The sequence below is a fragment of the Lithobates pipiens genome, unplaced genomic scaffold (genome assembly GCF_037356315.1).
Source record: "Lithobates pipiens isolate NorthernLeopardFrog02 unplaced genomic scaffold, aLitPip1_a1.2 Scaffold_25, whole genome shotgun sequence".
Taxonomy (NCBI): domain Eukaryota; kingdom Metazoa; phylum Chordata; class Amphibia; order Anura; family Ranidae; genus Lithobates; species Lithobates pipiens.
The window spans coordinates 20899591-20916398 of NW_027507787.1; the positions used below are offsets into that span (position 1 = coordinate 20899591).

Below are 16808 nucleotides of genomic sequence, written 5' to 3' on the forward strand. Positions count from 1 at the left end.
AAAAAATAGAAATGAAATGCAAAACAGTTGTGTATAGAAAAAAATATATATACATGTTTTCTCTTTTTTATAAGACCCCCTTCACACTGAGGCAGGTTTCAGGGGTTTTAGCGCAAGAGATAGCGCCTGTAAACCGATTGAAAACCGCCTTGTGTTCATTTCAGTGTGAATTTTCACACTAGGGTGGTGCGCCTAAAAAGCAATTCGGTCGCACCGCAACATGGGTGCTTTTAACCCCTTCTTCGGCCGCTAGCGGGGATTAAAAGCACCCCGCTTCTTTTGGGCTTGCCGCTCCCTGGTTTAGCCAGACATGCCCAAAAGTTAGCCACCTTTTTTCTCTTGGCAGCAAAGAGGGTGATACCTCTGAGATGGTTGTCCCCCTCCACACCAACCCTTACACAGGTTCTACAAACATTGGAACAAATTCACAGGATGGAACACATGACTGCGACAGTTCATGATACACTTTCTCAATTTTCCAAGACTTGAGACTTGTGGGATCAGTCGAAGCTTAACCCAGGTACCGTTTCACTATTCCTCTAATAGTGCAGCACACTTTTAAGCATAGGTGCTAAATATTATGTCTCTTTAGTTTTGTCAGCTTGTTCTTTTTATGATTCCTTTGTGCTTCCTCCCTTTCTCCCCACTCTCCCCCCTCCGAGGTCGGTTCTCCCTAGGGCATCCTGGTTTCTCAGTTTGGGCCCCTGGGGACCCCACTGACACTGGATCCAGAGATCAACAATTCCTTTTATGTGAAATATTGTTTTTGTTTGTGCTGCATGCTCCCTGCCCCCCGCCCCACCTTTCCACCCTCTCTGGTCTATACAGTTGAATTATTTTGCTCTTGTGAATTTTGTAGCATTGTAGCATTAAATCTATGGTTTTAACATCTGTTATATACGTTTTCAATTAACACTCTTATAAATTGTACTACATGTTCGGCATCTATTTTCTGTTTGTATCCTTTTACTTGAAATTTAATAAAAAATACAATAAAAAAAAAAAAAGCACCCCGCTAGTAGCCAAAAAGCAACGCTTAAACATCGGTAAATTGCTGCCTGGCAGCCCCAGTGTGAAAGGGGTCTAAGTGATTGTATTCCCTCTGTTCTCAGCTGCATTAAAGCTGGGGGAGATGAAGCACCAGTACACTGAGTTTCCCAGTGGAAGGTTGTGCGTGGGGTTCAAAACAACTCAAATCACTGGAGGAGAGCATACTGTGTTTCCAGAACAGCTAGAGAATTGTCCATGATGTGTTCTCAGTTTTTGATAGGAAAGACGAGGGACTGGCAGGAACACCAGAAATTTCACACAAAGGAAGCAATACAAAGAGATCAGGATACTTTTTCATACAAATACATGGTATAGCAGGCACATATCAGGATTATGAAATGTTGGGTTTACATACTCTTTAAAGTTTGTAGCTAAAAATGAGCTACCATCCATCTACTCATTTGTTTTAATACAATTTGTACTAAAAAACTCAAACATTATAGCATTATAGCTAGTGTATTCAGTGGGTCAGGCCTGTTTCAATTGAAAACCAGCTTTAGAGGAGCTTTTACCACATATTTGGCTGGGTATCTCATTTTAGTTCCTAACAGCATGGCCCTCCTTCAATGGAGAAATGTCTTATTTTTAAAGTTTTATTATTATATCTTGTAAATGACTGAATATCTTGCAGCTCATGACCCTAAAATAGTCAGTTTACCTTGATCATTCCCTGAGATGATTGCATAAACAATAGTCTGGTTTAATGCTGCAGCTGATACCACAGTGACAGTGGTCCCAATTGGCGCTGTTTCACTCAATGGAGGTGACCTGAAAGATATTTTATTACAGTCTTTAAATGCATGATACACAATACTTTCGGTTGTACAATATTGATTCACATAAATTTGTATATATTAGATAGCGAAAATACTGCAATACAGGGAAAAATCAATTCAAGGGGATTTTAAAGTTAAAGTAGCTTCATTAGGACAGCAAGAAAATACAATCATTTTGCTTTTTAGGTACAGTTATCATTGATTGATCTTGCCTTCCTAAAGTTACATTTCTTACACATAATTTATTTACATCAAACTGGCCTTTATGCATATTTTTAACTATTCCCCTTACAACATTTTTGTAGCTATAACTTTTTTTGCCACACTGACAATCCAAAACTGTAGATAAACACAAGTTTAACAAGTGCTATCCACACATAACTCAAAAAGACAATTCACAACACATTCACTGCAGAGTAGGCTGTATAAAGAGCACAAGTGTACAGACAGCAGCAGCCCACTATGTGCTCCTTACATATTGACATGGGGTGGTGCAATCTTGGTGACATCTACAAAGTGAAAAACACTAAATGGCATTTACATACCTGCTCCCTTTATTTTTTTTTTGTTAAAAACAATATGGGACTCCCCAGAGGTCCTCAAAATATATACCAGGCTCCAGTCTGCTATGTATTTTTGTGATTCCAATAATTTTTTTTACAAATTAAAAAGATTACTTATCTAATGTTTGCTGAACCATGCTAGAATGAAACCCAGTCAAGGTAAGGTTCACTCCTGGCTATCAGGTCTATTAGCAGTCAATTGAAGAAGCATACTTCTTCAATTGGCAGGTTGACAACACTGATGCAAATATTGATGCAGCAGATTGGAGTTTCATCAGGAAGTTCTTTTGCTGTCAGGATCTCTGGGTGAAAATTTTGCAGTAAATTTACAAAAACAAGTTTATATAGTGAGTTGTGACACAAGACATATTGATAAATACAATAATTTTGGGCATTTAGTATATATGCATACTGATGGGCTTTACTTAATGTGAACTAGATGTGGCCATAAAAGGTAAACACCAGCTTCTGGAATACTAGTGGCTTAATTTATAAAGGTACATTTACAACATACATTTTTTCAAATGTATACTAATTTCACTTTGTATTCTTGGTTGAAAATTGTTTACTATAGTACTAGTTAGAATAAATTGCATCACTACTACTAAGGCAAAAACTTAACTTAGCTTGTTTGGTAATCAGCAGAACTAATTCTATAGCCATATGTATGCATCTTTTATTCAAAAGAAAAGTTCTCAATATACCCTATAAAAATATTACATACAAAAAAAATTAGCCAGGTTCATATTTACAAAATTCTGACCTGCAAGCTAGGTCCACAGAGAAATACAAGATTTCTACTTTGGAAAATGTAATTGGCATTTGCAGTTGTAATTACATTTAATGAATAAACTAAAATAAACCCAAGCAAACACTATGGATCAATTATGTGTAGTCTTTAGTTATATAATTAAATACCTTTCCTTTAAATTCTGCTTCTGCACCTAGGCAAATTATGAAAACAATGGACAGAACATCCAGTATTGCAAAGAAATATTTTATCAGAGCAATGCAGTAATGTTCCTAAACGTAGCATGAAAGCAAAAATAAAAAAGCAAAAACTGTTAACGGGTAATGTTATGTAGACTCTAGAAATATTTGCAATGACCATGTACTTTTCAGGACTTTAACATATGTTAAATGTTCATTTATACTGTGTGATCTGTGCAAAAAAGATGTTCTATATTTGTGCCTAAAGTTTGTGCATACAATATATTCTTTCAAAATATTCATAACTATTGTGACAACCATCAAAGTGTACAGGTACGTCCCTTTAAATTTGCCCCCTTTCAGGCGCACGCAGGAGCGTACCCGCAGGTCCTGGGAACTCAATGTTCTCCAACGGCCTGCGTTTGCGGTGTGGAGAGGTAGAACGAGGAAGTGCAAACAAGGCATTTCCCCATTCTGCCTTGTGTCATGACAGAGATCCACTGCTCCCTGTCATCAGGATCAGTGATCGCTGTCATGTCCTAGGTAGCCCCCCCCCCGCAGTTCACTCCCTAGGACACACTTAACCCCTTCATCCCCCCCCCCCTAGTGGTTAACCCCTTCCCTGCCAGTGTAATTTACACAGTAATCAGTGCATTTTTATAGCACTGATCGCAATGGTCCCAAAATAGTCTCAAAAGTGTCCGATGTGTCTGCCATAAAAATGCCATATCACCTATTTCCTATTTTGTAGACGCTATAACTTTTGTGCAAACCAATCAATATATTCTTATTGTGATTTTTTTTACCAAAAATATGTAGAAGAATACATATGGGCCTAAACTGAGGAGAAAATTTGTTTTTTTATATATTTTTGGGGGATATTTATTATAGCAGAAAGTAAAAAATATTGAGTTTTTTCAAAATTGACGTGATCAAATACCACCAAAAGAAAGCTCTATTTGTGGGAAAAAAAGGGAGTCAATTTTGTTTGGGTACAACGTTGCAGTTAAAGCGGTGCAGTGCTGAATCACAAAAAGTGGTCTAGTCAGGAAGGGGGTAACTAATCTTCCGGTGCTGAAGTGGTTAACGTTAGGCACATTTAGTGCTCGAGCATTAGTTCATTTCAGTGGCCAGAATAACTTATTTTTCTGGCTAATGAAATTAATTAATGCCCAGCTGCTTGATACACCTAAATGCATTGACAAAAACACAGCTTTAGGTGTGTTTTTGACGCTGATTTTCTCCTGCCAGAACGGCATTCAGGAGAGCTGGCCAAATGCCCAGTGTGCAAGGAGCCTAACTAAAAAAAAGCCCTAGCATAAACTAAAGCATTAATTACCTCTAGCATTAACACTTTACCTGTTCTTCAATGCCTACCCCCTTCTCCAGCCCTCACACCTAGAATATTTCCTAAAGAAACCCCCTAAAACTTAACATCCCCCCTAATGGTTAATTCAAACATAAGCTCTTAACCTTCCCCATAAACCATAAACTTCATCTAAATACTTACACATTCTCTATAAATGTAACACTTAACCTAACTTCCAAATAAAGCGTGTCATGATAACCTCATGTAGGCTGCAATTGTTCAACCCTCCTGCTAAAGATGTTATTTAGCTGGATGTGTTTCTTTCCCTCGTGCTTTAAAACTAGGGATGAGCAGAACACCCCTTGGTTCGGTTCACAGCAGAACATGCGAACAGGCAAAAAATGTGTGCGAACATGCAAACACCGTTAAAGTTCATGGGACACGAACATGAAAAATCAAAAGTGCTCCTTTTAAAGGTTTATATGCAAGTTATTGCGATAAAAAGTGTGGTCCTGCCCCAGGGGACATGTATCAATCAAAAATAACGTTTTAAAGATGGTAGTTTTTGTGATTTTAATAATGCTTAAAGTGAAACAAAAAAAATGAAATATTCCTTTAAATATTGTGATGGGGGGGGGGGGGGTCTCCTTAGTCCACCTGTAAAGTAGCACATCTTTCCCATGTTTATAACAGTACCACAGCAAAATGACACATCTGAAGGAAAAAATGTTATTTAAAACTGCTCACAGCTGTAAAGTATTGTCAGATCCTCACAACATAGATAAAAATCATTGAAAAAAACTGTGTGAGTACCCTGTCCTGTCTATTACCAGGCCCTTTGGGTCTGGAATGAATATTAAGGGGAACTTCTTGCCAAAAATACAAAAAGAAATGACGTGGATGTCCCTTCCAAGATCCATACCAGACCCTTCGGGTTTGGTGTGGATATTAAGGGAAACCCCGCATCAACATTTTTAAAAAAATGGCGTGGGTGTCCCCCAGCAATATATACTCTGAACAGAAGTATATAAACTATATGGCCTAACCTATATACTCTGCAGAAAAATTGGGCATTAGGTGTTGGTGGTGCCAGAACACTGTAATCCCTCACAGTTACTTTTGTTAGACACAGGAACGGGCCCTGCTGTGAAATATTATATCACAAATTTTAATTACATGTCCCTGTTAAACAGGGGCAGAAAAAATTGGCCTTTGATTTTGGTGGCGCCAGAACACTGTAACCCCTCACAGTAAATCTTGTTGGGCGCAGGAATGGGCCCTGCATTGAAATATTATATCAAAAATTGTAATTACATGCTCCTGATAAACAGGGTTAGAAAAATTGGGCCTTTGGTTTTGGTGGTGCCAGAACACTGTAAGCCCTCACAGTTACTCTTGTTGGGCCCAGGGATGGGCCCTGCTGTTAAATAGTATATCAAAAATTGTAATTACATGCTCCTGTTAAACAGAGGCAGAACATTTTTGGACTTGGGTGGTGGTGACGCCACAACACTGTAACCCCTCACACATACTCTTGTTGGGCGCAGGAACGGGACCTGCTGTAAAATATATCAAAATTTGTAATTACATGCCCATGTTAAACAGGGGCAGAAAATTGACCCTTGGGTGTTTGTGGTAGTACCCTATACCCCAAATATATTATAGGACCGTCAGCATAGGCAGTCTTCAAGGCATTCCAGATCCATAGCAAATTCAATCAGTTGCATAAGCATCAGCTGCTTGATAGCTGCTGCTCCAAGACTGATTCATTTTTATGAAAGTGAGCCTATCGACGAAGTCTGTGGACAGGAGCACTCTGATCTGTTACAAACCCTCCAGCAGCACTGAATGTGCGTTCAAAAAGCACACTGGATGCAGGACAGGCCAGTAGCTCAATTGCATATTGAGCAAGTTCTGACCAGTGGTCCATCCTCAAGACCTAGTAACCCAGTGGATGTTTTGCTGGAAAGGTCTCCAAGTCTGCTCTTGCCCCTAGATATTCCTGCACCATATAATGCAGACGCTGGCAATGGTTGCTTGAACCAATCAGACCTTGGTGCTGAGGACTGAAAAATTGTTTAAAGGCATCTGTCAGCTGGCCACCTTCTCCACCGCTCTTCCACTGACTGAACGAAACCTCAGCTACACATTGTCCAGCAGCAGAAAATGGTAACCTCCCGGGGTCTGGAAATTGCACAAACCTTTCTTCAATGCCTCCTGAAGATGTTTCATCCTCTCCTGCCTCTGCGAAGGCAGGATGAGTTCTGCAACTTTATCCTTGAAACATGGATCAAGAAGGGTGGCCAGCCAGTAATGATCCCTCTCCTTAATACCACAACTCCTAGGGTCCTTTCGCAGGCTTTGCAGATTTAGGGAGGCCATGCAGCATAAGTTTGCAGAGATATTCAATTCTGAGTCCTCAGGGTCACTAATGATCATATTATCCGTAACTACCTCCTCCCAGCCACGTACAACTCCTTGGGTTTCTGGGGACTGAAAACCATCCCTTGAAGACTGCTGCTGAGTGTTATCCTCTACATCCATGCTGAAACAATCCTTCTCCTCCTCTCCTTCCTGTGTGTTTGGTGGGCCCGCAGGAATGCTATCTGGATAAAGAGGGCCTTGAGAGGAAGACTCAAGTGCCCTGTCCATGATTCCAACAAGCGTGTGCTCCAGCAGGAAGACAAGAGGGACAGTGTCACTGATGCATGCATTGTCCCTGCTCACCATCCTTGTGGCCTCCTCAAATGGTGACAGGACAGTGCATGCATCCTTGATCAGTAGCTACTGTTGGGGCAAAAAGAAGCCAAGCTCCCCTGACCCTGTCCTGGTGCCATACTCACACAGGTACTCATTGATGTCCCTCTGCTGTGTGTGCAGCCGCTGCAGCATTGCCAGCATTGAGTTCCACATGGTGGGCATGTCACAAATGAGGCGGTTGGTGGGCAGGTTGCATTCCCTTTGAGTGTCAGCCTGTCGGGCACTGGCATTGTATGACCAGTGGAAATGACCACAGACTTTTCTGGTTGGCCTTAGGAGATCTAGTAAGCCTGGGTATCTGGTCAAGAACCGCTACGCCACCAAGTTCAGGATGTGTTCCAAACATGGAACATGGGTCAAGTGTCCCTGTCAGAGGGCGGAGAGACGGTTGGTGCCATTGTCACATACAACCATTCCTGGCTGAAGCTGGCGTGGCGTCAACCACCTCTGAGCCTGTCCCTGCAGAGCTGACAGAATCTCTGCCCTAGTGTGGCTCCTGTCCCCTAGGCAGACCAACTCAAGCACCGCATGGCATCTTTTAGCCTGACTGTTTGAGTAGCCCCTTGAATGCTTATGGAGCACTGCTGGTTCAGATGACAAATCTGCAGAAGAGGCCATTGAGGAAGAAGAGGAGGGGTGGAGGAGAGAACTGTGGCAGAATCACTACTAGCATTTTGGAGGGGTGGTAGTGAAACAAGCTCCAACAACACTGAACCCTGTTCTGGATCCTTCCCATCTGCCAGCAGAGCTACCCAGTGCACCGTGAAGGAAAGGTACCACTAGTGATGGCCGAACGGTTCGCCCAGCGGTCGTTTCGTGGCTAATTTCGGCTGCTTGCGATTTGCCCGATCGGCGGCAACTATTGCCGCCGTTCGCCCCGGCGGACTTCCGTGTTTACTGTGCAAAAGAACTTTGACCTATGATGACACATCCATCATGTGGTACAGGACAGCCAATTGAGACATTACAGCACATGGACACTTGGACATTCCCCCTAACTTATAAATAGACCCGATCCGAGGCCATTTTACATTCTTTCGTATGTTACTATAGGGAGAGGTTGCTGTGTGGAGCAGGGAGAGATTGCAGTGACCCAAATCGCTAGCTATTTGGTACACAAAAGTTCTTTTGAGGACTGGTATAGGTGTTAGGTGTAGTTCAGGATATAGGTTTGAGGCAGTGCAGTGCTAGTGATTGTTGCAGCAGCCTGAGTGTCTTTTGTCAGTTTAGAGAAAGGGACAGGACGGTGTGTGCTGCAGGGAGAGTCAGTTTAATCATTAGCTGTTACTATCAGGTCCACAAAAGTGCTATTCCAGTAACCAGTTATTGTTCCAGCAGCCTCCGTTTTGTCAGTTTATATAGGGACAGGCAGGAAGCTGTGTGTGAGGCAGTGAGGGTCAGTTTAATCAGTAGCTGTTACTATATTAGGTCCACAAAGGTTCTTTTCAGGACTGGTATCAGTGGTATGGTAATAGGCTTGTACACGTATAATATTCTTTCTTCCAAATATAGAAAGAATATTATACTTGACTGCTGCCCTTCTGCTGCAGTCTGCTAATCAGTCACAACCTACTTGTTCCACAAAGGTCCTTATAAGGACTGGTAAGGTATAGGGTACTACAGTACATAGGGTTGAGTGAGGTACAGTCTGCTATTCTATACGGACTTGTATAGGTCCACAACACATAGGTTTGAGCTGCACTACTGCTGACCACTGCCCTATACTGCAGCAGTCCTTCATCAGTATAGGGACTGACATACAGTCTGCTAATCAGTCACACACAACCTACTTGTTCCACAAAGGTCCTTATACGGACTGGTAAGGTATAGGGTACTACAGTACGTAGGGTTGAGTGAGGTACAGTCTGCTATTCTGTAAGGACTGGTATAGGTCCACAATACATAGGGTTGAGGTGCACTACTGCTGACCGCTGCCCTATACTGCAGCAGTCCTTTATCAGTATAGGGACTGACGTACAGTCTGCTAATCAGTCACACACAACCTACTTGTTCCACAAAGGTCATTATAAGGACTGGTAAGGTCTAGGGTACTACAGTACATAGGGATGAGTGAGGTACAGTCTGCTATTCTGTAAGGACTGGTATAGGTCCACAATACATAGGGTTGAGGTGCACTACTGCTGACCGCTGCCCTATACTGCAGCAGTCCTTTATCAGTATAGGGACTGACGTACAGTCTGCTAATAAGTCACACACAACCTACTTGTTCCACAAAGATCCTTATAAGGACTGGTAAGGTATAGGGTACTACAGTACATAGGGTTGAGTGAGGTACAGTCTGCTATTCTATAAGGACTGGTATAGGTCCACAATACATAGGGTTGAGGTGCACTACTGCTGACCGCTGCCCTATACTGCAGCAGTCCTTCATCAGTATAGGGACTGACGTACAGTCTGCTAATCAGTCACACACAACCTACTTGTTCCACAAAGGTCCTTATAAGGACTGGTAAGGTATAGGGTACTACAGTACACAGGGTTGAGTGAGGTACAGTCTGCTATTCCTTAAGGACTGGTATAGGTCCACAATATATAGGGTTGAGGTGCACTACTGCTGACTGCTGCCCTATTCTGCAGCAGTCCTTTATGAGTATAGGGACTGAGGTACAGTCTGCTAATCACAACCTACTAGTTCCACAAAGGTCCTTATAAGGACTGGTAAGGTATAGTGTACTACAGTATATAGGGTTGAGTGAGGTACAGTCTGCTAATCACAACCTAAAAAGCACACCGTACTATATGCCCGTAGCCTCCTGTTTGAAGAGGTTGAGCAGTGTCATATTTTTGGGCCCCAGCAGCAAGTTGCTGGTATCAGTGCTGCTGTTAGTGCTCTCTATCTCAGTGCTGGTGTCAGTGCACTCTATCACGGTGCAGGTGTCAGTACTGTATATCACGGTGCTGGTGCTGGTGATCATCTCCTGCACCCTCTTCTTTGCCTACCCTGACCTTCCCTCGCCTCCATTGTCTCAAGAGTCCTGAATTGTCAGAATTTCACATATAAAAAAAGAATGCTTGTAGTTGTCGATCCCAGATTCACCTCATACATGTGTTATGTCATTGGCCATGTGGTGGGACTATGTGTGCACAGCTAGTAATTATTTTGTGGCTGCAAATATGACCTGTAGGTTTGTAAAGTTCACCATCCCTGTGCTATGCTGACTTCCTCCTGGGGCTGCTTATTATGAGGGGCTCCCACCATCCCTGTGCTGTGCTGACTTCCTCCTGGGGCTGTACGTCTGCTTTGCATATTATGAGGGGCTCCCACCATCCCTGTGCTACGCTTATTATGAGGGGCTCCCACCATCCCTGTGCTGTGCTGACTTCCTCCTGGGGCTGCTTATTATGAGGGGCTCCCACCATCCCTGTGCTGTGCTGACTTCCTCCTGGGGCTGCTTATTATGAGGGGCTCCCACCATCCCTGTGCTATGCTGACATCCTCCTGGGTCTGCTTATTATGAGGGGCTCCCACCATCCCTGTGCTGTGCTGACTTCCTCCTGGGGCTGTACCTCTGCTGTGCATATTATGAGGGGCTCCCACCATCCCTGTGCTATGCTCATTATGAGGGGCTCCCACCATCCCTGTGCTATGCTCATTATGAGGGGCTCCCACCCTCCCTGTACTATGCTGACTTCCTCCTGGGGCTGCTTACGGTGTAGGTGTCAGTGCTGTATATCACGGTGCTGATGTCAGTACTCTCTATCACGGTGCTGCTGTCAGTGCTGTATATCACGGTGCTGGTGTTAGTGCTTTATGTCACGCTGCTGATGTCAGTGCTCTCTATCACGGTGCTGGTGTCAGATGACTCTATCACGGTGCAGGTGTCATTGCTGTATGTCACGCTGCTGATGCCAGTGCTCTCTATCACAGTGCTGCTGTCAGTGCTGTATATCACGGTGCTGGTGTTAGTGCTTTATGTCACGCTGCTGATGTCAGTGCTCTCTATCACGGTGCTGTTGTCAGATCACTCTATCACGGTGCAGGTGTCATTGCTGTATGTCACGCTGCTGGTGATCATCTCCTGCACCCTCTTTGCCTACCCTGGTCCCTGACCTTCCCTCTCCTCCATTGCCTTCATGCGCTCCACAGTCCTGAATTGTCACAACAATTTCCCATATAAAAAAAGAATGCTTGTAGTTGTCGATCCCAGATTCACCTCATACATGTGTTATGTCATTGGCCATGTGGTGGGACTATGTTTGCACAGCTATTAATTATTTTGTGGCTGCAAATTTGACCTGTAGGTTTGCAAAGTTCGCCTCCCATTGAAGTCAATGGGGCCCGCCGCGAACGTTCCGGTTCGCAAATTATCAGTCGCGGTCCGTGTTCGCGAAAACGTCCCGAGGGAAGTTCGTCCATCACTAGGTACCACCCCTGCCCTTCCCTGCTGAACCATGCTGACCGTCCTGTCCAAGGAGGCCAAAACATTACATTCCACATGCCGGTAGAGAGCCAGAATGGCCTTCCGTGAAAAGAAATGGCATTTTGGAACTTGCCACTGAGGTACAGCACATTCCACAAATTCACAAAAGGGGGCAGAGTCTATGTTGAGAATTATTACTACTGCCACTAACACCATCAATGGGGCTTATTTTGCTCCCATTTTATCTTCAGTAAATGTTGCATCTGGTATTGGATGGAGAGGAGCTCCCATTAAGCTCCTCAAAATTCTCTCTATAAGGCTATGTAAGCACCCAAGACTTGGAGCGATCTGCTGCTAGCCTCACAATAGAACTCTACTGACCAATTTTTAGACTGGTCACACGTCTTTCCTTACTCTCTTACTTGGCTCCAGGGCATTGCAGTAAACATGACCTCTAAGATAGCGCCCTCACAACACACAGGAGATACTACCAATAGCTCTCCCCCTCCTGTGCCTTCTCTACACTACATTGCCAAGGCAGTAGTGGCACTACTTACCCCCAAGATTACAGAGGCAGTGGATATAGCTGTTCTGCAAGGTTTGGAACAATTCCGCAAAGAGGTTCAGGAACAATCACAACATCTCCTGCAGTCTGAGCAGTGCATCTACTCCCTAGAAGATTTGTTTATCATACTTCTTCTGCCTTTACACAGAATTCCTGTGGCTTTTGGCCTAACCACCCACTGCACAGTTGAAAGGTGACATTGAACAGGACCACCATTGCATAACTGCACTAAACCGAACCCTGTAATTGCACAGTTTTTGAACTATACAGATAAGCAGTCTATCTTGCAATATTCTAGAACGGTTCACACAATTTCCATTGAAAATCATTGACTATTACACTTTGCTGATTACTCCACCAAAGTCATGCAGCAATGAAAGGTCTTTGCATCCATATGCTTTGCCTTGTTCCAATGGCGGATTCAATTCACTCTAGCCTACCCAGCCACTTTACATTTACAGTCTCCAACTCATAGTTACACATAGTCTGGTTGAAAAAAGACACAAGTCCATCTAGTTCAACTAATAAAAAGGGGGAAAAAGAGGCCATCTCTCATTTAAAACACCTCTTGAATTCTCTTTGGGATATGACTATGGCTCAAAATGCTCATTCACCAAAGAAGCTGCACGGTCCTCGGAAAACACCACCTGAACACATTAGATATATAAGTCAATCTGGGCACTCTGGGGTTGAATTACTAAAATTTAGGAGTGCACAATCTGTGCAAAGAATCCCAATTTTTTGTCAAAGTTTAATTAAACAAGTTGAAGTTTGAAGCTTATTGGCTACCATGCACAGCTGCACCAGATTTTACACTCTAGTTTTAGTAAATCAACCCCTCTGTGATTCGTTGACTTTTTCCTTTTGCCTTATGTTTCCCATTTAGTTGTGTGAGAATTGTTTGTTTTCATGATGTCAGATATAGATTGTTATCTTGTGCCTGTCATTTTTAGAAATAAAAGACAGTTTCCTATAGCTACAGTATGTTGTTTAACACCACATCTCTTAGCTCCTTATTGTATGGTGGGGTTTGTCTATATGTCCCTCAAGTGGGATAGTGGTTCCTTTTTTTTTCCTCCTAAGGGGCACTACATTTCTCTACAGTTTGTGAGGAGTTGTCAGAAGCACATGTGGGTGTTTGTTCCATGCGTAAAAAATAAAAATCTGTACTGGTTTACTGTTTCCTTTTTGTTGTTCTGTCATGGATTTGTTTTAACTTTCCCTTTTGCTACAGTTTTTCAGATTTAGGGTTGTTGTGCTTTCTTATTATGGGCCTTAGCTGCCTGACTTTCTTATTGTTCTACAAACACCAATGTGTGTCCTATTACTTGTGAGTAACTTTCCATGAAGGTAAAATCATAGAATGTTAACGAGCTGAGATCGCCCAATAAGAGAAGAAAATTCTGAGGCATTTGGGACATCTCTGGGTGGATGCAGCTCTCCTTCAGGAGAGCAGGAGCATCTGTCTTAGATGATTTCAAGTGCTTACTCAAACTATAGGTGAGTGAAGTACTTGGATCCCCAGTGGTAGTTTATAAAATGGAGTGATAATACTTTTTCATAAAAATCTCCCATATACTGTAAAATCAGTTGATGTATATATGGTAGGCCGTACGCTTACTGTTCAAAAATCGATTGCCTCTCATGATATTGTTATTACTAATATATACATTGTCTATTCCCTTGGGAATTCTTTTTTTTTTTTTCAAAACTCTCCTCTTGGGTATTGAAGGCTCTGGTGGGTCTACATCTCCTTGGATACATTTTTTTTATTTTTTGTGCATTTATTTTTATAATTAGATTTTTATCGAGTTTCCAATTTTCAACAAAACAAGAAAGGGATAAGAAAAGGAAGAAAGTACACAAGTGTTCTCAGTCAGGGATATCCATATGAGAGTTTTATCATGCAGGGCCATGGATAATATATTCCGCTAAAACAGTTATATAAGAGGAAGACTAAACAGAATAATATAGAAAATTAATAATTCACTAGATCAGGAACACAAATAACTCGATGACTACACCAATATATCCACAGTTTCCATGGGTTGCGAAAAAGTTTACATTTACCTTCCCTAATAAATAAGGATCGTTCATGTGAATATTTCTGTTTCACTAAGTTTTCAGGAAATTTCAACTTAGATTCATTGGGAGCTTGAAACATCTTCTAGTGTCTAGCTATTGTTTTTCTTGCTGCCAGTCAGAAGAATGTGGGCAACAACTGTTCAGAATAGGGACGAGATTTCATCAATTTGTAAATTTAAAATGGCTAGAGCAGGGCTAAAACAAGACCCTGAGCCTTGGAAAGCGTTGCGGTTCCGGCGGGGCTTTAGGAAGGTGCCAGTTATGTCAGATAGTAATTTGAATATCACTCTTCAAAAACTAGTGAGATTTTTGCAAGTCTAAAAACATGGCATAGATTACCTATTTGTTCACATCCTCTCCAGCAGAGGGCCAAATGATTGGATAAGAATTTGGACAATTGATACGCGTGAGGTACCATCTCGTTATTAATTTTTGTATTAGTTCCCAGTGATTTATGCAATGGGAGACTTTTAGCAATTAAGATAACGTGGCATGCAGCAAAACATTAATTTGACCTATGGGCTAAACAATAGGAAGCTATTAAAGCATCTTACACCACGCTTCAATTCCATAAATTTGTAAAAAGTCTGGTAAACTGCTGGCTAAACTTAGTAAAGGCCCCATCACCCTACTCACATTTTGGCTTTAAAAACTATATGGTTCACTTTTTTTGACAAATTTTTACAGAAAAGAAGATTTTCTCCTTCCTTCCTGTTCTGTCTGAGTGAAGAAATAACTCTCAAATGTGGTTGCAAACAATAATGAAATAGTTCTAACCTTTCCCTGGTGCCCTCCAAAATTAACATTTTAAAAAGTAGGCTTTGGAGTTGGCTTCAGGGATTGGTAAGTTCACAAAATGTACTCAACTTACCAAATATTCCTGTACATTGGTATTACCACCTTACTGACAATGTCCCCCGATTCTTTAAGAGAATTTAAATATGGGGAAGTGGCCACTCTGATCATCTGATTACTGTTTGGCTATTACAGCATTGGCTGTTACAGCAGTCACATGACTAAAAGCTCCCAATCGCAAGTATGCATCGGGAGCTTTCCATGACGTTTTAGTTACTGTGCTGTGAGCAGACAGCGTGTCCGCTCTCAGCACAAAAAAAATTCCCTATGGACACGTATATTCACATATATATACTTGTTTACTAAAGGCATTATAAACCTTCCTGCCTGCACCTTGTGTTTCACATATAAATATGGGCATTGAGCCTGTAGTTTCATGGTGTCATTTGTTGCTCTGTACATACAGCCTACAGGAGAGTAAATCTTCATATTCCAGTGTTAGCAATTTCTGTTTGTGCTCAAACATGAGGCATGTGGCATGGCACTGCACAGGTTACTGCATGATCTTGGTCTGTATTCTAAGAACTAATATTTCTCATGAAGTAGCAACATATCCCAAAATCAGTCTAGTACTTTTCAGGTGAAAGTTAATCAATAATTCGATATGACACAGACGAAGCAGGCAAAGCAAATAACCGATAAATCATCCTGCCGTTATTTATAACATTTGCAACACAGAGGACATGCTGATTCAAAGATTGTGATTTGGAAAAAAAAGTTGCTTGCCCCTTTAATGAATTGAGACAAGCTAGGTAATAATAGTATGGACATACAGGGGAATTGATCAGCTATTACACTACAAACTGCAGGCACAACATGTGAGCCCATCATTACAAAGGAAGGCAAACAAAGACACAGGGAATAAAACAACATTGATGCCTACTTAAAACAACAAAAGCATTTGAAAACGTACAATGCCTTTATATTCTGCAATATTTTCAGGATACATTTTTAAACAGTTTTTTGATATTACGGCATCCAGTAAGGATAGTCTGATTGTCTTACTGTCTTCTGTACTAAAAAATCATGAATGGTAACACTCATTCGACTTTATAAAAAAACAAAAAAAACAAAGCTGGTTTAACTGCTGAACAAAAAGATGTTTTGTGAGAAAGTGTGGTAACGCCAGATGTAATTGTAGAAAAATGAAAAATTACACTAGGAGGCCACATTCCAAATTAAAGCTGGCTAGATTTTGACAAAGAATCAGAAAATATAAATTCATGGCAAAAAACACTTAACATTTCACCTTCATTACTGAGGCAGAAAGGGGAGGCAATGTCGTGTCAGTTTGCACTCTGGCAAATGGTTAGGAGTGCTCTGAATTTAAAACTTCTTTCCTTTATGAACCAATCATTTAAATGAATAAACCTTTCTCTGTCATTCTCTGTGGCCTTGAAAATCCATTTGGGGATAACTATTTGCATGTCCTTGAAAATATATACACAGCATTTGTAGTCAGAGTCATGATTATTTACTTTTTTTCTTGATACTGGAAAAATTTTGCTGTGTTTATCTTAATGTATTCATTTG

General features: G+C 41.7%; 1 protein-coding gene across 1 annotated transcript in view; it reads right to left on the minus strand.

Annotated features, from left to right (window-relative positions):
- Window positions 1-16808, minus strand: part of PCDH15 (protocadherin related 15) — a 1670337-nt gene that overhangs the window by 305744 nt on the left and 1347785 nt on the right. Inside the window, exon 26 of the mRNA XM_077454160.1 lies at window positions 1709-1818. Coding sequence (XP_077310286.1) covers window positions 1709-1818 — 110 coding nt within the window. The remainder of the gene's footprint in view (window positions 1-1708; window positions 1819-16808) is intronic.